A 22,059-nucleotide genomic window follows, 5' to 3' on the forward strand; every position below is an offset into this window, starting at 1 on the left:
ACTGTACCACATTCTAATTTAAAATACTCTTATTCATTTCTATCTTTTTTGCAATTAAGAAACAGTATGTGTATGTTATGTTAAGTGGAATTTGATGCACAACAATTTTGATTGATTAATCTAGACTTTGAAAAATAATTTCTCCGAACTAATTATCATAAAAATAAAATAAAAACAAAAAATTCATAACAGACGGATATTTATGTATATACTTTTTTATTATAAATTAAACATTATATAATGTATGTACTGGCTAATAAAACCCTGGCATAAAAAGTTTTAATCCTAAATTTATCCGCGGAAGTCATGTCTATAAAACCCAATTATTTATGTTTTCTTTTTTTAGGTATAAACCAGAACCGGTTTCAATCAAGCGGATATCAATCAGATTTATATTCGTACTGGACAAGTATAAAACACCATGATATATGTTTCTTTTCTTAAGTATTACTCAGAACCGGTTTCAATCCAGCTCATAAATATCAGATTAGGATCTGTTTATGGAATATTTATTCATCACATCGTATCATAGTCACTTTTCCGCGGATATCATAATAAAAATTATAAGATTTAAATCAGATTAAAGATCCAAGGGGCCGAAGTCCAAGGCTAACAAAACTGTATTAGTTTTATGATTTTTATTTCATCATTCGTGGAATAGTCTGTAATATGATGTTATACATGATTTTTTATGGCTCTAAACCGGTTTTATTCCAGTGGAAATAATTCAGTGTTGTTACCTGTTATCTCTGACGGCGCTCATATCATCAAAGACAAAACCACATTGTAGACTGTTCCAGTAAATACTCACACATACTGAAAAACAAATATGCATTTTAAAGTAAATCAAAGTAGGACAGGTAGATATATATTGTGAAGCTTTTTATAGTGCCTATAAAAATTACGTCATACTGGCCTACCATTGGTCAATTAAAATATAAACTTGGTAACTTAGTCTGTGTATTAGCCTACCATTGTATTATATTATCAAATTTATGAAATTAATTTTAAAAAATTAAAAAGAAAACTAGAACTGTGTATCCTTTTTTGCTTTATTCTCAAGAGGTAATTACAATCTCTAAAATGTTAACAAAACACAAACACACACCCATACACACACAAAAAACACACACACACACAAAACTAGAATCAGGTAAAATAATGGGTAAGAGGGGGGATTCAAACTAAAGAACTTATGTTCCAAGGGAAAGATACTTGTGTTAAAAAAAATTAAAGCAGGGAGGGAGAGGACAATTGAATCATTATATAACCTTAACTACCCTCAAATTATTACTTGTACCAAAGTTAGAATTTCGTATGATTCAATGGAAGATTAATTTATCATTCATTGTGCTATCCCTGGAATCCCTGATGAGAGGAATAGTGCAGGCAATTTTTGCGCAGTTGTAATTGCAATCTAAGAGTCCCAGTTTATAAATAAATTATTATGTTTTATCTCTTTTTTTAGAGAGAAAATTGTAGTACATCTTGAGTCGCTCTATGTGTTAGGGCTATGGGTTAATTAAGGGAGTGTAATACCCTAGTTACATTAGAATTGTTTAATAATAAGAAATTTGTAGGTTGATAGTTAAGTAGCATTGAACCTGCCAGTAGCTTTTCACAAAAATTTGGAATAACCGGGTCAAGCCGTTTGTCAGATTTTACTACACAGACTTACTTCTAGGATTATTGAGATTATTTAAAATAAATTGCTGTCTAAATATTTTAAATTCATTCAGCAGAAAAAAAGAGAAAACTGGTTTAAGGTTCTTTTTAGAGTAGAGAAGTATCGAATAAAAGAGAAATAAGGTTTGCTTTATCATATTTCACAGAAAAGGAAATAGGCCATTTAAAATTGAATTATATCAGATTCACGTGTTTCTCTATGTTTCTTTTTCTTAGTAGCGCAGCTATAAGTAGAGTTTGTATGTCCGTCCATTACTCTGTATTTATATCATGGTAAGTTGCGTAATATAAAAACATTCATAACTGAAAAATATAACCATAGTTTGCTTTCAAAAGATATATTCAAAAATGAACATACCAAAAAAACCTAATTAATAACTCTTTTATTCATTAAAATATGTTGCTATTGATTTTATCGTAGCGCTACTTATTACATATGACCTGGTTAGTAGCGCAGCAGATATACAATTAGGATGAGTCCGTACAGCCGTCTGTATGTGCTTTAGCTTTAAAGGTTTTTTTTATTCTATACCTATATGAGCGACTACTTTTTTTTGTTTTTTACCTTATGAATTATTTTCGACAGATTTTTTTATAAAACGGCTTGCATTATTGTATCAAGATCCATGGAAGATCTATATAGGAAATAAACGTCTATAAATGAGCTCGTATTCTTATATTCATTCTTCTTTTTATTATCGTTTTAAAAAAAGTTCTTATTTTACTGTTCTTTTTCATCCAGCTATTATTAACATTCAATGCTCTACCAATTGAGATTATAATGTCCTTGTTTTTTTTTTAAATTACAGCTTTTTTCTATGATCTATAATGTAAGGTGGTTGTTTTAAACCTTTAAAGAGTTTATTTTAACCTAATATGATATTTAGATATAACATTTGAAACTAATAGTGATAATTATAATGAGTTGTCCGTCCTTAGTGACGTGTAAAGAAGGTTCGCTTCTCAAAGTACTGCATCAATTTAAAAAATAAACTCAACAAAGTTTAAATTAGCTGTTAAACCTACTTATAGAAGTGTAGGCTACGACTGAATCATGTATATACTGAAACTTAACCTCTTATTTTAGAGTCTGTCAGTACGTCTATCGGGTAATGGATAGCCCTTATCATAAATTGTGTTAGCACTTAAAATAATCGTCTTATAAATTTCAAACCTTGATTTCTATAAGGCATTATCTGAAAAGCATAGCAACTCTTTTATCATTATTAGATAAGTTGTACGTCTATTTAAAACATGATTATGATTTTCCTATAAGAAATCATACAATATACATAGTGTTATAAGCGTAGCATCTTTACGAATGTTCCTTAGATTTATGTTTGTCTGTAATAAGCAAATGACGTAGTTAAGGCAATGTTAAAGCAATTTTAGCACGATTAATCATTTTGTTTCTTCAATGTAAAGGTAGTTCTGTCATTGTCCAAACTAAAGGAAGAAGCAGTGTTGAAATAAATGAATAATGAAGTGGTTGCTTTATTTTAAATCATCATTTATATTTCTGATTAAAACTAATAAGATATATCATTTTATATTTGAAAGCTGCAGCTCTGTTGAATACCGTGCAGTAGAGGAATTTGGTTATGTTACAATAAAGAAACCTGTCCATAGTGCAATAATGATTACACGACCTTGTTCTTTGATTGCACGACTTTTCTCCTAGCATAGTTGTACATGTTTTGGACCAAGGCATTTTAGAAGTTAACTTTTTTGTTCTAATTTACAAGCTATAAGTGCATTGAAGGAGTTTTTTTGTGTTATCTTTAATATTGCATGTTCCAGATTCTGTACTCGAACTAGACCCAATCCTTAGGTCATCTACAGTATGTTTAGTCTTACATTGCAATAATTCATTTTTAATATCTGCAGTGGTAAAATAAAAGGCTATGCAGCTGTGTTGTATAGGATTTCAAGTAGATAGAGGATTTTTGTCCGTCTTGAAGCGAAAATATAAGCATGTTAAAATCGTCATTGGAAATAAAGATCTTAAATAAGGTTAAGTTAAGTTATAGCATTGCAACTCTGAAGTCATAAGGCAAAATTCTATATAAATTTTTAGACTAGACTTTGAGTTAGGGTTTCCTAAACCTTACATAGTTATCGATATCAATATAATGTCCAGGAAATTTTTACTATTAGGCTAGCTATGGAATTTTTTTATGATCTGACTTATTGTCATTATTGTAAAGTCTAATATTCTGTTTTTTGTTACTGGATTAGTTACAACAAATTTGTAAGAGTAAATGTTCGTTTGTCACTGCTTCTTTTTAATGCGTCAAATATTACAATTGGCTATAAAGCTTGAATTTGTAGGACATTTCCAGTATGTGATTTTCTGTGTGTGTGTGTGTTTGTATGTATGTAAGTGTGTGTGAGTGTTTGATTTGATGTGTGTTTGAGCCTTTCATTCCAATTTATATTCATTTCTAAGTGAACAGTTTGAATTCAAAGTTGATACTTGAAAATGACAGATCTCTCTCTATCTCTGTATTTACCCCTCTTTTCAACTTTGCATGGCTCCCCCCTAATTCTCTCTTTATCCTCTGAACATGTCTCTTTAAATGTATATTGAATTTAAGCCAGCAGCCACAATGGGTTGAAAATCATAAATGTGCAAAAGCAATTTTTATTTAATGTATTTATCCGAAATCATTGAAACTAAGCCACAGCTATTTTGAAACAAATTTTGCCACAACTGAAAGTTTTTTACAATGTTGCAATTTGAATCTTTCAAGCAAAAATCATGGCATCTAAAGGATAAAATAAATTTGGGGTGATAATATAGAACGATTGATTTCCATAGATACTGTTCATATGTATTTAATATAAGAATATAACGCTTCCTTGAAAAGTATAAACCCAAATTTCTAAGATAGACAGATACACATCACAGTACTTTACATTATAAATTAAAACTTACCAAGTGCAATAAACGTTTGAACAATTCCCATATAATCCCCCTCTCCACCACCATTACCACCACCTTTGGCCTCCTGCTGTGGCTGTTGGTGCTGATGGTGGTGGTGATTATGGTGGTGTGGGGAGTGTTGATGATACCCTCCATCCTGGTGGCCCTGCTGGTGGTGGTGATGGCCCTGGTGATGGTGGCCGCCAGGACTATGTTGATGTGGCTGCTGATTTCTCATCCCAACACCATCCATATCAGCTCCTTCCGGAGACTAACTGGCAGCTATTTTGCTGAATGTCTCCGGCGGGCAGCGATACCTCCCAGAGGCTAGGTACAAAGCGGAGGACGGGGCTGCAAGTCAACCTTGTCAGGCAAGCTTCTTGGTAGTAGGTTCGAGTCCAATCGTGTGCACCTGACATCTGATATTACAATTTGGCTTTTGATTTTGTAACTCTTTTATAACAATTTTTTTGTCTAATATATGTTAGACTAGCAGCTACACCCCTAAAAGCCTCCAGGGTCGCTTAAGTTGATTTGGAGAAGTCGATCTCACACCCATTTCAATTCATGTTTTTTAAGAGAAAACGTTACAAATATTTGGGATTATCATTTTTTATTTTGAAGGTGGAGATACCATCCCCCAAAATAGTTAGAAACCTTCCCATGGACCTCTAAGAACCTTCACTGTAAAGGAGAACTATATCGGTTCATCTATAAGTGAGATCCTTCGCTACGGACAAAAAAAGTTATTACTACTTTACATAATAGGATTTAAATGATTATTACTTTTTTTTATTGAAAATCAAATAAAATCAAAAGCCAACCTTATACGCATTTTATAATTATTCTTATAATTCTTTTTAACTAAACATTTCTACACTAAATTAGTCCATTTTTTTACTAAACCATCATTTTAGTTTTTTCTAATTGTCTTATTGTCACATATATTTTTTTGCTGAATTGATGATGAAAGTTTTTATTTTTGTATCAGTTGTGATGATTATAGTTTCTTGTTTTTATCTCAGTTTTTATCAACACCAGAGGTTTCTTTCTCTACAGATCTGAAACATTTAAACATAATTATACAGTGACAACAAAAAAGACTCAAAAATATTTTATTATTCTTTTGTACAAAGCACAATTTTCTTTTTAGTTTGAAATACGAAGGTTTATAATATATATCTTTAAAAGTTGCGCGCGGCAAAACGGCTGATTGCACAGCCTTATTTAAACATTATTAGAATTGGCTTAATAATGCCTATAATTTAGAATCTGTCATAAAGCCGTTTGACCGTTATCATCCTTAAAATTTGCTTTAGAAACTTAAATCACGAACTAATAAAGTTTTTTTTTTTGTAGAGAAATCTGACTTTAAAATAACAGTGGTCATTTTTCTGTGTGGCTATATCTGGGCAACACTGTGTAATGATAGACTTTAGTTTGATAAAATTATGGGGTTCCCATTTCTATACTGCACTGTGAGTATATGTGGGGGGGGGGGGTGGAGGGGTGCTAGCTATGCCCATTTTAGTTTTCTTGGGAAGGTGAGAGGGTAAGGGGGGTTAAATTGGGTAGCAAATTATTGTCTGTAATTTAGACAGCACACCGCCGCCCCATATCATCTTAGCTACTTTTTGGCAATCTATGCACTTTTTTTGCTAAATTTTAAGTAAATATCTTAATCTTTATATGAATAAGGTAGGGCTCATGTCCGTTCCTTAAGATCTCACAAACTACAAGACCGATTGAGTTATCCTTTCTATGTAAACCTAATATCTGTCCTTTTCAAATTTTAAGATTTATTAATCTCAAATAAATCAACCCCTCCACCCAAAGAAAAAGTGATTTTATCAATTATAATAAAGTTATAAGTATTGCTAATAATATTATCCTTGATATTCTTCTAGAGGAAAAGACGCAGCCACTAGTAAAATATATCATCCTTTAAAAGAACAGTATAACTTTTTAAAATGAATTAATTGATTGTTTACATGCTATATGAATGATTAACAAAAACATGTTTATGATTAAACCACGAAAAGTAAACTCATATTAAGAGACCATTTTACGACATGCAATCAAACTTTTTATTGCTCTCCAAATCCATAATAGAGGTAATTTAGACCACAAATCTATAGAGGTAACTTAGACCACAAATCTATAGAGGTAACTTAGACCACAAATCTATAGAGGTAACTTAGACCACAAATCTATAGAGGTAACTTAGACCACAAATCTATAGAGGTAACTTAGACCACAAATCTATAGATGTAACTTAGACCACAAATCTATAGAGGTAACTTAGACCACAAATCTATAGAGGTAACTTAGACCACAAATCTATAGAGGTAACTTAGACCACAAATCTATAGAGGTAACTTAGACCACAAATCTATAGAGGTAACTAAGACCACAAATCTATAGAGGTAACTTAGACCACAAATATATAGAGGTAAAGTAAGACTATCAAGATGCTTAATTTTATGTCTAAATTATGACTATGGCTAACGTGGTGACAAAAATATTTGACTGCAAATCCAACAACACGTGGCTAAGGCATTTACCCTACCTATTTTCATAATGTTACAATATAAACCTAAGTACTTAGTAATATAATATTCTTTGGTATAACGCAGTTTTTGAGCCATGAAAACCTGTCCAAAATAGATCTATTTCTTACTTCATTTTTATGTGCAAGAAAAGTATCCTAATCATAAAGGGTGTAAGGTGTATCTTTTTGTTGAAATGATTTCGTGACACAATTGGGTTTGTCAATTGATAACAGGACTTCACACATTCACGACTGGGTCATTAGGCGCCATATTCAATTTAATTTTATTTCAATTTGGTACCAATGGTTTCAGCTCTAATTTAAACCATTAGAATAAATTAAATTAAAAGGTATGCTAAAGGTATCCTATCAATTTAAACGTTGTATAAAGATTCCTGCAGTAATCAGGAATAATCTTAAATCCGTAATAACTCCATAATTGTTACAAAAACGTTCTACGTCAATTTCAAACGTGTTGATCTTTTTGAGGCCAAATTTTGATATGATTTCTATACGTATAAAACTAGCTAAAGTTATTTATAAAACTATTAAGATTTTGAGCGTTTTCTAAATATCTTGCGTGACCAATTGACCAATGAACTTCCTTAATGATAGTTTAAAATCTAGACAAAGTGTCGGTGGCTTGTGCGCTTATATATAATCACACAAACATATATAATTATATTTCTTTTTCAAATTTCTTTTCTTTTCTTTTTATGCATTTGATATCCTTATATAAAAGTAACATGATTGTATCTGTCTGTGTGTACCAAAGGATACACAACGGTAACAACTTATCGATATGGTAGTCCTTTACACTGTAGCTTTATGTTGGTCCTGGAAAGGTTTTTGACTATTTAAATTACACCATCCCATCCCACAAAAAAAGTTAATTTTCTTTTCTAAAACTAAAATTAAAATGGGGTGGTGAACGAATCCCCCTCCCCCTAAAAAAAATGCCCCCACTATTGCATATAGATAAAAAATAAAGTATTATTATCAACTCGTATCTTTGATATATAGTTAAAGTATTATTTTTTTTTGTTTAAAAATTGTGGCATAATGAATTAGATTGGAATTTGTATAATCTACCAAAATGGTGTCCACACAGCTTGGTTTTAGGAAAATTAAAGTGTCAGTTTTTCTATCTCACATTCATCTCTCCTTTTTCTCTCTCCCTCCACTCTATGTGCTAGAAACTGAAAAAGCTTAGGGTATGAAAAACCAGGGATCTAAAGGGATAAGACAATAACAAATTAATTGATCTACATCCCCAATGATTAAACACAAATTTATCCCTTTTGTGGATGAAAATTATTTGTTGAAACTCATTCTAATTAACTAACCAATCTCAATTCAATAAAGTCCCTATAGCCAACGAATAAGGAAACGTTATTATAGGACTTTGGGGACTGGTGTAATAAACAGCCCATTTCCCCCCTCTCTCTCTCTGTTGAAAAACATTGTTTGAAGAGAATTTCAATGTAGATTAATAGCTTGATGTAAATTACATTTAAAATTTCCCTTCTTAATAAAATTTTTCAATTTTAGTTTTGGTATTTGTTTTATTATAAATATGATTTTGTTAATTTTTGTATGAAAAGTGTAAAAAGTTCTTTTTAAATTTAAAAAAATGTCTTGAACAAGAAAACAAATATTATAAAATTTTAAAAGTGAATACATCCCAAAAGTGACAGTATTTTATTGACTATTCTTACATTTCTAGCTCAAAGTGACCTTTTTTAACATCAACTTTTCAAGTTTTTAGAACACACAGTATCCTTACATCAAATAACTGGGATTTTCATTATGCGAGAATTCAGCTATATATATTTTTAGTGTGGGGTTGTGATGAAATATTAAAGGTGATTATTAATATTTTTTCCATCAATGGAAAAATGAAATATCTTATTGATGATTTATTTTTTATATCTATACTACAAAGTAGAACAATATCTATCTGTCCGTCTGTCTGTCCGTTTTAAGATTAAGATCTCGGTAATCGCTTAACCGGCTCTACTCTTCAGTAATATACCTACTGGTCCTGTGGTGGTTTAAGCTATTAGGCTAAGCCGGTAGTTATCAATACACAAACAAGATAATACAAACGTCATAATTCTTCCTCTATTAGTGATGTTATCAAACACTGACCCTGGTTATATAAAAATTTCGTCACACCCCTAATTATTTTTAATTCACTCTGTATTCTCCCCCTTGTCTGAAAAATTGTATTTTTATAATTAGTTTCACTAAAAACCGCCATGGAAAATACTTGACAGCCTTAAACTTATGAAAAAAAGTTTTTTTTATGTAATATATATTACAGTATGACATCGAAATCGATTTATATCCGCTGTATTGGAACCGGTTCTCAGCCATTTTAAAAAATCATGTATAGTATTGTATTAAAGACAATTTCTACGAATAGTATAATAAAAAATCATAACATTTATACAGTTTTGTTAGTCCGAGCCTTCGGCCCTTCAGGGTTAACAAAACTGGAATTACTCATATAATTTATCGTTTTACTATCTGCGTAAACATGTCTATAATACGTTGCAATTAAGACCTTTTCATATTCTAAATAATTACCTATGCATTTTTGCTGTTTTATAAACAAAACTAGTTAGATTTTGAGTTTAATCCTTTTTTCTTCTTTTTAATGTTTTTCTTCTTTTTAAAGTATCTGTTAACATTTAGAAATGTTTTAAACGCATTGGTATTGGAATGTATGCATTTCCCTTTTACTTATATTTTTAACATACATCAAGCTTGACCCCCCCCGGGCCCCCCCCCCCCTTAAAATAATCTTTTGTTTTATTAAGTAAAAGAATGGTTTGTAGTTAAATGATGTAGAAAAAAAGAGAAATGTATCATAAGCTGTGAACATACACCCACACAAAAACACAGACCCACATAATCAGGAATATTGAGATAGGACATTGGCATTAATCTTTATAAAAAAACAGAACTAAAAAAAAGTTTTATATTCAGGGAGGGGTAGTTATCTTATAAAAAATAGTTTTTTTTATGAAGAGGGATAAAAACCCACATTTACCTGATTTGTTAAAATTAATAGCTGTGAACAATGGCGCGAAGCGGTCATAAAAACTTTTGGTTAATATTCCTATTACACTCCCTTAATATTTTCTTCTTTTTTTGTGGGGGGGGAGGGGTTAAAGATCACTTTACCCATCCTTAATCAATATGACTTACTTTTCCCATACACAATTCTTAATAATACCAAGGAAACCGAGAAAGCTTAAAAATCACCTAAAATAAAATAGTTGCATATATTCTTACCCAACTTGACAAGGTTTTTTTTATCTATTGTTCCATCCCTCTATTCCTGAATACACACACACACAAACACACACACACACACACACACACACACACACACACAGTCACACTCACACACTCTCTTAACTCTTTTTCTGATTTGGTCTGGCATAGAAGTGATATATTAAGATGTAATTAGACGGGGCATTTATTCAATAATATCTAACATTAACATTATTATATGTTCTTTTTTATTGTAATTTGCCAATTTTTTTTTTATCTATTTTCAATAATGTTTTTAAATAAAGATAAATATTTTTAATCAGACCAATAAGTAAAATAAAAGATTTTTTTTAGCTTTTAAATCATCCTTTTTATAAAAAAAAGTATCAGGATGTCTGTCTGTTTGTGTTTCTAAAGCATAAGATCACTGAATCTACATGGTTCTCCTTTACAGTGAAGCTTCATTTAGGTCCTCGCATTTTTTTTCACTAAAACATTTATTCAGACATATTAATATCGAAAACAGTAGAAGTGTCTGACTATGACGTCAGAAAAAATTAACAATTAACCAATGAGAAGCCAGTATTCACAATGGTAAAATATATAGCGGCCTCTTTTTGGTTAATTGTTAATTTTTTCTGACGTCATGGTCAGACACTTTTACTGTTTTCATTAATATCCCTTATTATAAAAAAGTGAAGCACAAGATCTCTGTCACTGTTGTAATCAGGAAAGCTTTATATGTCTTATATTTTTAGGCTTTCAAGAAGGGTCGACTTCATTCCTAGATGCTAGTGGCGAATCCATTGTAATACAAGTCACAACAAAATCCAAAATCTTATAATAAATGTATTCTGTTGAACAAATTCATATCCTGCTAAGAATAGATTTAGTGTAAAGAAAGTTATAAAAAGAGGGGAAGGAAGGGGATGTAGAAGGATTATACTCTGAGAAAAGAGAAGGGGAGGCCATTAAACTAGAAATAAAATGAGTTGAATGTCTATCTTATCATAGCTTAGACAAAATCACTGCAAACTTACTAAATGTCTTTAACTTTATTTTATACATACTTGCGGCTACGCCCCTAGAGGTATCTTAAGGCACTTAAAAGAGTTGGGTGAATCAACTTTCTTACTTTTATTTTTAGTTTTAAGAAGAAAAGTAAAAAAAATTATTGGGGACATATTTTTCTAGGGTCGATTTCTTTTGGAAGGTTGGTGGTACCCTCCCCCAAACAGTTAAAAAAAACCTGGTCTCACACTCCAGTCTAAATTTTCTGGTGAATGACTTTTTATTGGTTTGAATCATGAAAAGTACTATTTTTAACATTCTTATTTCTGCAAATAATATGCTTTGCAAGAACTATGCCTAATAAAATTTAAAATATTGCTAAAAATAAACTGAACCGCAAACGAGGAGGGTGACAATATTTAAATTATTATAGCATAGAAATAAAAAAAAATATTAAGATTTATACGTTAAGGTATGTATGCTGATTGAACGATGGAATCTTCTTATGAAGCTAATTTTACACAGCTGGTGAGAAAAACAAGATTCTTATCAGGGAATCTTCACAAACAATGATTCATCTAAATTAAATAGCATCCGAGATTAACAACTTTTCCCCTTTAGAAATTCATGCAGTATAAAAGACACATACCAAAAAGGTATTATACAGTTGCTTATGGGTTTAAGAAAGCCTCACAAAAAATTTTGGTTCTATTTCTGAAATAACAGTTAAGAAAATAACTCAGGTTAAAAATATAACCTTAGTTAATATTTCATGCTTTTGCAACGGCCAACTAATGTTATGAAAGTATGCATAAATGCATATGTATAATAATAATTTTTTAGGCTTATTTTGAAATACAATTTATCATGTTTTTAATAATGTTTATATTAGAATAGAGGGGAGGTAGAGAGGGTGTGTCTAAACCTATTTATTTTCATTGACCAAGACATAATGCAATAGATTAATGATTTAACATTCATACAAATTTCCCTACCAAGATTCTCCCCACCAAACTAACAGTTGGGTAGTTAATAAATATTTATTCTCTTCAAATATAAAAATTATTTCATACGGACTAGTTTTTGTGTATCTATGTCTTAATGATATAATTTTAACTTTAGACTTTACCTTTCTTAGGGGATAGTTAGACTTTGCAGATATAGATATTTTTTTGAGTAGGAGAAAAATGTTTCAAAAACCGAACTGTTAAGGACACAAACACCATAACAAAATAATAAAATTATTTTTAAAATTAGCTCTAGGAGCTATAGGAATCATATCTCAATGGTGGGGCAATGCAAAGAATTAATCCCTTGACTAATAAAATCTTCTTAATCTTTCATTTTAACTAACTATTATTTAAGACAAAACAAAAACCCTCTAATACAGAATAAATATTATTTACAAAATATATTTTTCCTACCTAAATATATGATACAACTGAGTATAGTATATATAATTATAATACAATATATATGTATATTACATATATATTTACATGGGGATATTTTATATAATTTCTATGGCAAGTCCTGTTGCAGACCAACTACATAAAAGCAAATCCCAAAATAATTGTATATAATGTATAACTTTTAGGCAATTAAAGGAAATGTGAAGCTAGAATTATCAAGTGTCTAAAAAATATGCCATGTTTTTTTATAAAATGTGTATGTTGTAAACAAACATAATAAAATAGGGTAGCACTCAGTTTAAAAACTGGCCACGGGGTAATAAATAGCTTGAAACCATCCTAAGATTTAAGAATAAAGTAAAACGATTCTGGGGGCTAAATGAAGCTTCCCTGAAAGGGAGGACTCAACAGGTTTAGTAGTTAATGAGATCTTAACTGATAGATATTTATGACGGACTGAATAAGCCCCAATCAGAATACAGTGCCTGTGTGTTTCTTGACCTTAAAAAGGCATTTGACACGTGTGATATACCAATTTTACTATCCAAACTAAAACACTATGGTTTTAAAGGTGTATCTGCAAAATGGTTTGAAAATTATCTAACTAATAGAAAACAGTATGTTGAAATAAATGGTGTAAAGTCCAAAGAAAAAGTATTAACCCATGGAGTACCACAGGGCTCTGTCATTGGACCAATTTTGTTCTTGTTGTATATAAACGACCTTCCAAATTCAACAACCTTATTTTGTAGCCTTTTTGCAGATGACACAATATTTTGTAAAACCTCAAGTAATTTAGAAACCATAAAAACATCATTAAATGAAGAATTAGATAAGGCATCAGTATGGTTTAGGGCAAATAAACTTTCTTTAAATGTATCTAAAACAAAATACATGGTCTTCAGACTTAGCAGTATGCAACCTGTCAATAATAACTTTAGAATCTTCATTAATGGGGAGGAAGTTGAGAGAATCAGCAATGAAAATGAAACAAAGTCTTTTAAATTTGTTGGGGTACATCTTGATGAATTTCTCAATTGGAATGAGCATACAAAAATGGTAAAAAAACAAAGTTTCTAGTTCTCTATATGCATTAAATCAAATAAAAAATGTTCTCCCATCAAAAACTTTGAAAACGATTTATTCCTCAATGATTTTGCCTCACTTAAATTATTCTAATATCACATGGGGTCTCTCTAAAAGTAAAGATATTGATCAAATAAGAAAACACCAAAAAAGGGCAATAAGGATTATTGTAGGTGCTAATTATAATGCACACACTGAAATTTTGTTTGGACAATCTAAAATCTTAAAATTTGATGATTTGGTAAATTTAAACATTTTAAATTTTATAAGTAAATTTTTTCATAAGAAACTCCCAGAAAGCTTTGATAACATGTTTAAAGTTCTTTCTTCTCAGAGATCAAAAAAGTTACTGATAAGTATACCTAAAACAAAACATCTTGAATATTTTCCAGCAGTGTCATTTCCAAAACTTTGGAATAACTTGAGAAATGAAATAAGGCTTTCAGACTCTGTAAAGAAATCATTGTCCATGATTAAAAAAGATTATCTTTTAAATTATAAATCATTTCATTGCAACAAAAGAAAATGCTTTTCCTGTAAGAAATAAAATCTGTACCAACTTCTGTAACTGTAAATAGTTATTTAGTCAACCCACTTAATTATTGATCTATTAAATTCGTGTAAATATCTTTATATAATAAATAATTTTTGTAATTTCTGGCTATAAATAAAATGATAAATGAAATCAATTAAAGGGGTAAATTTACGGCCTACTCCAAGGCTTAATTACTCCTTGCTATGCAATTTTTAAAATATGATTTTATATGTATATTTAATAATTTAAATGTATTGCATTAGTTAATAAATTCTATTCTATTCTATGCTATATTGCTATTCTATAGATGCACCTTCCTCTAGTGTTTACTATGATATCGATCAATGAGTGTATAAATATAAGCCTTGCAACAATAACTTATAATAAAAATAAAACTTTATTTCAGGGCTCGGCAGCCGCGTAACAGCCGCCTGTAAGCCTCAGGGAAATTAACCTTTTACAACTTTAAAAATCAGCTGGAAGTCTAAACCCCAACAAAATATGACAATCCCTCTTATCAAAACAAATTTGCAAAGCATTCAAACTGGTTTAAATTTGAGGCTGCTGATACGCGGCTGCCGAGCCCTGCGTTATTTTCCCTCTAGAATATTGTTTAGTTTTAATGTCAAGCAACACGAGAAAACAAGAATAAATAAAGTCCATTTTAAAAATACAAAATCATAATATAAAGTTATATGCTGTTGAATATAGATTCAAATATTTCAAATGGTTTTATTTTGACCGTTTGGCATTAAATTGAAGTAGTTATGGCTAACATAACATTCACAAGTCTTACTAAGAGCTGTAGATTGATATTAGTGGTTGAAAAGTTTAAACACTCAACTTAATGAACCAACCAATCAAAATTCTATAAAAGTCTCCAAGGTTGTTAAGCCAACGAATAAGAAAACATTCTAAAAATACTTTGGGGACTAGTGTAATAAACAGCTAAATGTACCTCCCGACTATATCTACCATAAAACATCATTCTTATATAATGTCGATATAAGAACAGCACGAAAGCTTTACAGGGAAGTAAAACAATAAAGGATACCTTACAATATTAATGATCATTAAATACCAGTGTGTGTACACTATACAGTATACATGTAATATTATTCATTATTTATATGCTTACAATTACTTTTATAGGTATTACTTGGATATTTTCAAAAGCAAAGCTTTTCTGAGATAATGGTCGGTCTGTCCGTTAATTTTGACATGTTATAATTGTCTTATCGATTTCAAACTTTGCATGATGATTCCTATAATAGTTAGGTACGATTTTTAAAGTGTAACAACTCTTTAATTGTTACCAAAATGTCCCTACGACCATTTAAAACATGTTGATTTTGAACCTTTTTGACAAAAATTTTTTGTGACATAATTATCCTATTCATATTTTTTTAATACTGATACATATTACAACAAGGTATGATGTTAAAAGCGAAGCATCTCTGTAATCAGTCCACTAACTCTATAATAAGTGTATGTCCGTCTGTTTGACAGTCACTTAAAATGTATCAAGCGTTTTATACCCAAGACAATTTACCCAAATAATTTTAACTTAAACACACTCATACATACACATACACAAACAAACAAATACAAAACAAAATAAACTAGATGTTAAAGTGCAGTAATCCCCCGCTCCCCCCTCCCCATGCATTCTCTCCCTTTGTATTTTGCTTGCATTTTGTGGAATGTTGTAATAAAACTGTTAGCTTAAGCCTTTTTAAAGTACACATAACCATTTTTACTCTCTAGTTGATTTTATCTTAACATTTTTATCCGCTTTATATCTCGACATAAACACAGCTTACAAGAAAATTTTAGCTTTAAAACAAGGACAGCTACTTACAATGCAATGAAAATTATTTTTCTAAAGGACCTTGCTTCATGAAAATTCATAGGCGACCATCTTTATTATCAAATCTAAAGCCAAAAAAAAATATTTATACAATAAAATAATAGTCTTTCAATCATATAACAACATCAAAATTTTGTTTGCAAGGCTATGTACCTTGAAATGTGGGATTGTGTTTCTTAGGGAAGCATTTTTTATGGAATTAAATTGATTTGACAAATAAGTTGTATACAAAATTTAATTCTTTTATTTAACAATTTAAAAATGGCAAAATTTCCATTTCCAAATATATATAGCAGAGGGGTGTTAAGCCAGGGATCTAAAGGGATAAGACAATGTACGATAAATGTATGTACATCCCCAATGATGTTACACAAATTTACCCCTTCTGTGGATTACAATTGGTGGTTGAAACTTTTGGACACTCAACTTAATAAACCAACCAATCATAATTCAATGAAAGTCCCCAAAATTGTTAGGCCCATGGATAAGCTAACGTTATCATAAAACTTTGAGGACTAGTGTCCCCTCCCACCCTGGTGTGAAGCCCATAGAGAGGTATAAAATAACAAGGCAGAATATCAAATATCCAAGTTTGCGAGCACCAGCGGAATGCGGGAAGTGCATTCTTTTATGCAATACAAATATCCATATCAAGCTAGAAAATATACAAAATTAATAATGTATACTATGCCTCCATAATTAGTAGGCCTTGCACCCGCAAGTTTAACCGATATTATTATACCGCCAATCTACTGTCGTTAAGCGAATTTAAAACGTCAACTAAAACGATGGAAAGGTCATGCAATATCGTTCTTTAATATGAAGATGATCCTAATGCCTTAGCCTACTCCAAACAATAAGAAACTATGGCTAATCAATCAATGGTACGCCTTTCTACGAGTATGGTAACTTGTATGGTAGATAGATATACATAAGCAGAAGATATGCATTACATAAATTTATATAATTTCCAAGCCATCAGTATACATATTCTTTTAACTACATTTAATAATATGATTCTATTCCATAAATTTTTCTTATAAATTGAATTATAATGTCCACATATCTTTTAGGTCAATTCGTATAAAAACTTAACCACCTAACCAGCTGTGGTCTTTTTCCTTCTTTTAAATTGTAAAATTTTGGTGAGAGGGGTTCATCTTCCCCTCTCCCCCCTCTCCAACCATATCCTGTTGCAATATTTTTATTTCAAGCATAAAATCCTGTCGTAAAATGCATATATAGACGACACACACACACACACACACATGCATATAAGATAGGACATATTTTCTAGACATCTTTGTACAAATGTTCATCTTCACTTGATAACAATTGCTTTACTGCAAAATGTTAAAAGGCAGGGCTCGGCCGCTGCAGCCTATATAAGCTGTTAGTCTTTTAGCCGCAGACTAATGGCTTATTTTTGTTCAGTCGCATGCAAGCTGGAAAGGACTAAACTCACTTATTTTTTAAGTTCTTTTAAAAACGAATATAATGCAAAAGCTAACCCCGTTGCCTGGCGAATAGCGCGGATGCCGAGCCCTAGATTTAGCCCATTATGTGCCATGTTAAATAGAATTGTTATGGTTCGTTTTACATAGGCATTACATATCATTACAAACATTTCTTTGTATAATTTTAACAAATTTGTGTCTTTGGGGATAATGTAACTTTTTGGGACATACAATTCAGATAGAGAGGGGACACGGGGCTGTTTATTACACTTGTCCCCAAAGTTTTCTGTTTTCTTAATCTTTGGCTTAACAACTTTGGGGACTTTCATTGAATTATGATTGGTTGATTTATTAAGTTGAGTGTTAAAACGTTCTAACCACTTACATTAATATATCTAATCGAATATAGTAAAAGTGTCTGACTCTGATTATGACGTAAAAAAATTACCCAATGAGAGGCCAGTATACACTGTAGTTGACCAATAGTAAAATTTATAGTGGCCTCTGATAGGTTAATTTTTTTGACGTCATAATCTGAGTCAACCACTTTTACTAGGTTTTATCTAATCTCATTTTGTTGGAGATGTACATCATTTATCTGCCATTGTCTTATCCCTTAGATCTCTGATACAATTTGGATGCTTACGAGATGTGGCATTAAATAAAAGTGGCCTTTGCTGATATATTTTTGATATGCTATTGACATTATTTATGTCGACAACAGAGAAGTGGTCATTATTAACTTATTTTGGTCATTTATTTCTCTTTTTTGTCCAACTGCCTGCACTAAAGAGCTTCAATACTAAGACGCCATAACCCAGCAAAAAGATTCTGGATCTACCTTAATTTTACATTTTTAATATTCAAATGTTTCTCCTAATTTGATCATCCTTGTTTTAAAAGACAAATGAAACTGACCTAAAAGAAAACTGCGGGTTAAGTTTTCAGACAAATATCCAGGGACTTGGGGGGATAGGGCACATCAGGAAAAATATTCGGTATTCAATATTTTTGCTTAATAAACATTAACTTTAATTCTCTATGTAGGATAATAAATATACTAAATATTACATAAAAGAAAAATGTTAATAATTTCTTCTGATGCATTGTCCTTGAAATTCGTGCAAAAATATAAACCTCCATGTTGTAGGGAGACAACTTTTATTCATTTCAAATGGTTTTAAATTATGAAAAAAAATAATACATAATATTAGAGCCGTATTTAAGACCAAAAAATGAAGAAAGGTCATCAAATCTTTTCATTTTTGGAAGAAAAAAATCAAACAGGGTCTAAACCACTGGTAGATTAAATATTATTCATTATTGCATATAATTGACAGGCATAATAATGGAAGTCACTTCAATAATTCCTTATTTTCAATTGACTAGTCAACATTCTCAATCGTTCGGACAAATTTTGACTTTGACTTTCCCATAAGATATAAAATTAAGGGGCGTGTAAACGCCCTATGTAATTTTAGTCTATTCCCCCTGCCCAAGGGGATGCTCAGAAAGAAGTAAAATTTGATGTTAAAGATTTTAGAAAAATGACTTTAAACTGGCCTGCCATTGGTAATTTTGTCTGTGTATTCTATGATTGGTCATTTGTATTGTAAGACGTCATTTTTATAGGCACCATAAAGAGTTTCATTTTTAGACACTATTCTTAAAAGCCTCATTTATCCTTTTTAAAATAAAAAATGTAATTTGTTTATTGTCCTAATTGATTTATTGAATAACTCCTTCAATGTGGGTGGAAAGTTTAGCGAAGCAATTGGAGTTGAATGATTGAGAATGCCTACAAAGTGCCCAATCAATTCCTCGTATAAACCAACTTTTGAGTTAGGTAGAAATTAAATAGTAATCATATTGTCTAAGAAATCATATAAGAACAAGGATGACAACATCCATAAAAGCGAAGCTCTGAAACGGTAAGACAAACGGACATTAACACTTGTATAATGTCAGAACTGAATAATCATAATATAAATGTATAAGAGTCAAAGCAAAATTTTAAGTAAATTTGTTGAAAAACTGCTTGATTCGGGATAATGTTTATGGACATACTTACATTTATAGAACTTGATTATAGAGTTGCTTCGCTTATTACATTATACTTTGTTGTCCCAGGAATCAGTATACAAAAATCAGACCAATCGGATAATTAGGTCACATACAAGTTGTTAAAAATGTAAAAAAATCAACATGTTTAAAATGGACGTACGGACATTCTGGTAATGATTATAGAGTTGCTACGCTTTCTAACTCGTACCTAACTTCTACAGGAATCACCATGCAAAGTTTGAAATCGATAGGACAATTCTAACATGCCTAAAATAACGAAAAAAGCTATCCGTTACGGACGTACGGACGGACGGGCAGACGTACGGACGGACCGACCCTAATTATAGAAAAGCTTCGCTTTTAAAAATTCTTTAAAGCTTTTAACCATGCTAACTAAGTTTTTTTTCCTTTCAACTTGTTAAACTTGAATACTGTTATTTTATCGAAATATACTAAGGGTAAAAGTTTTGGAAAATAGAGTATGCCACAACAATTGCATAAAAACGTAAACGTTACTATCAGATAAAATGACTACTTTTTATGATGTTTTCGCCATAAAAAATTTGAATTATTATGGCCTTTTTTATTTAAATCACTGCGGCAATGGACGCACACCCCCTACTCTACATATAAGTTGAAGAGAGAAGGAATACTTGAAATAATCACAACTCCCCTCAGCTAAGACTTTGGTTGAGTTCTAGAGTCGCTGCGCCACAACAAACAAACACCATTTTGTCCTTGCCTAGGCTAGCTGGAATATACTGTAACTAATTGAGACCGGAGCGACTCTGAAACCCACTTTTAACCACCACAAATATAAGAGCTTCCTTACAATGAAATATTTAGTTTACACATCATAATTCTAAGTGTTCAAGCATTTCTTTTATGAACAATTTCTTTCAAAAATGAATGCCCTAAAATTCATTTGTACAAGGTTTAACAATTGGTTTGAAATATATGATAACATTTTATAGAGGTATTTTATACAATTTGACTTTAGCAACGCATTTATATTCTTTGACGTAGACGATCAAAGAATTGGAAATCGTTGTTAAATGCACAAGTTTTAAAATAAAATACAATGAAAATTAATTTATCATTAGATGTTATTATTGACTTTTTAATAATCTATTTATATAGCCAATAAAAAGTTCTTTTTTCCCTTTTTTAAGTACTCAACGAAACTTGTCCCTATTTTCAAACAAGACATGATCTGAGCATGCTACTCTATAAACCTAAAAACAACTAAAAGCTAATTATTAAATCCAAAGGCTATAAGGGAATATTGTTTTATTTATAGTCATTTTAACATATTGTTGTTAGGTATTTAAAAAGTTCATAATTTTAAAATTAGTATTCGATTTTTACAACTTTACTTAAAATTCTGACAATTTTTGGGCCACACCCTGTATGTAGTTTACCCCCCAAATGCATTTGTACACCACTTCCCCCCTCTTTGTTATTGTTCTGGTTTGTCTAATTGTGTGGAACAATGCCTTTCTGTAAGATTGATACGTCGAATCAATCTCTTTACAGAGAGTACCCCACTCACTCACTCAGGGCTAATATTCAGAGAGGTAGGGGACAATGAGCTGTTTATTACACTATTCCCCAAAGTTTTATGATAACGCTTTGTTTAATTTGGCCTATCAACTTTGGAGAATTTTTTAAATTTTGATTGGATGGTTCATTAATTTAAGTATCCAAACGTTTCAACCTCTGATTGCAATCTACAGAAGAGGAAAATTTGTGTATCATCATTGGGGATGTACCTTAATTTATCGACCATTGTCTTATCCCTTTAGATCCCTGGCTAATATGCATACCACTTAATAAAAGGTGAAGTTTATCGTTCCAAGAAATAAGCCATATTCTAAATCTGATGATTGTGTTTAATTTTAAAGGATGTTTGTCATAGACGTCCAATGAATGGGGGGGGGGGGTAAAGTGGGGATTACCCCCCCCCCCCCCCCCAAACGAATTTGTAGTAATTATATAAAGTAATTTTGTATCCATGATCAATAAATAATTCTATAATTATTATAAATTATAACTAGCGTCTGCAACCCTAGCACAAGGTGAAGGAGAGGCAGAAAAATCGCCTTAAACCATCTCAGGACCTATATGAAGCTTTCCTAAAATGAAGGTTAAGTGGTTTTTATGGTCATAATAACAA

At 31.0% G+C, this 22,059-nt stretch overlaps 1 protein-coding gene across 1 annotated transcript in view; it reads right to left on the bottom strand.

Moving 5' to 3' along the window:
- Positions 1 to 22,059, bottom strand: part of Tmtc3 (Transmembrane O-mannosyltransferase targeting cadherins 3) — a 53,449-nt gene that overhangs the window by 26,563 nt on the left and 4,827 nt on the right. Inside the window, exons 2-4 of the mRNA XM_080158565.1 lie at positions 5,437 to 5,673; positions 4,625 to 5,031; positions 741 to 816 (exon numbers count right to left, since the gene is read on the bottom strand). Coding sequence (XP_080014691.1) covers positions 741 to 816; positions 4,625 to 4,865 — 317 coding nt within the window. The 5' untranslated portion in view covers positions 4,866 to 5,031; positions 5,437 to 5,673. The remainder of the gene's footprint in view (positions 1 to 740; positions 817 to 4,624; positions 5,032 to 5,436; positions 5,674 to 22,059) is intronic.

This window comes from Acartia tonsa, chromosome 4 (genome assembly GCF_053477335.1).
Source record: "Acartia tonsa isolate MP-2025a chromosome 4, ASM5347733v1, whole genome shotgun sequence".
NCBI classification, from domain to species: Eukaryota; Metazoa; Arthropoda; class Copepoda; order Calanoida; family Acartiidae; genus Acartia; species Acartia tonsa.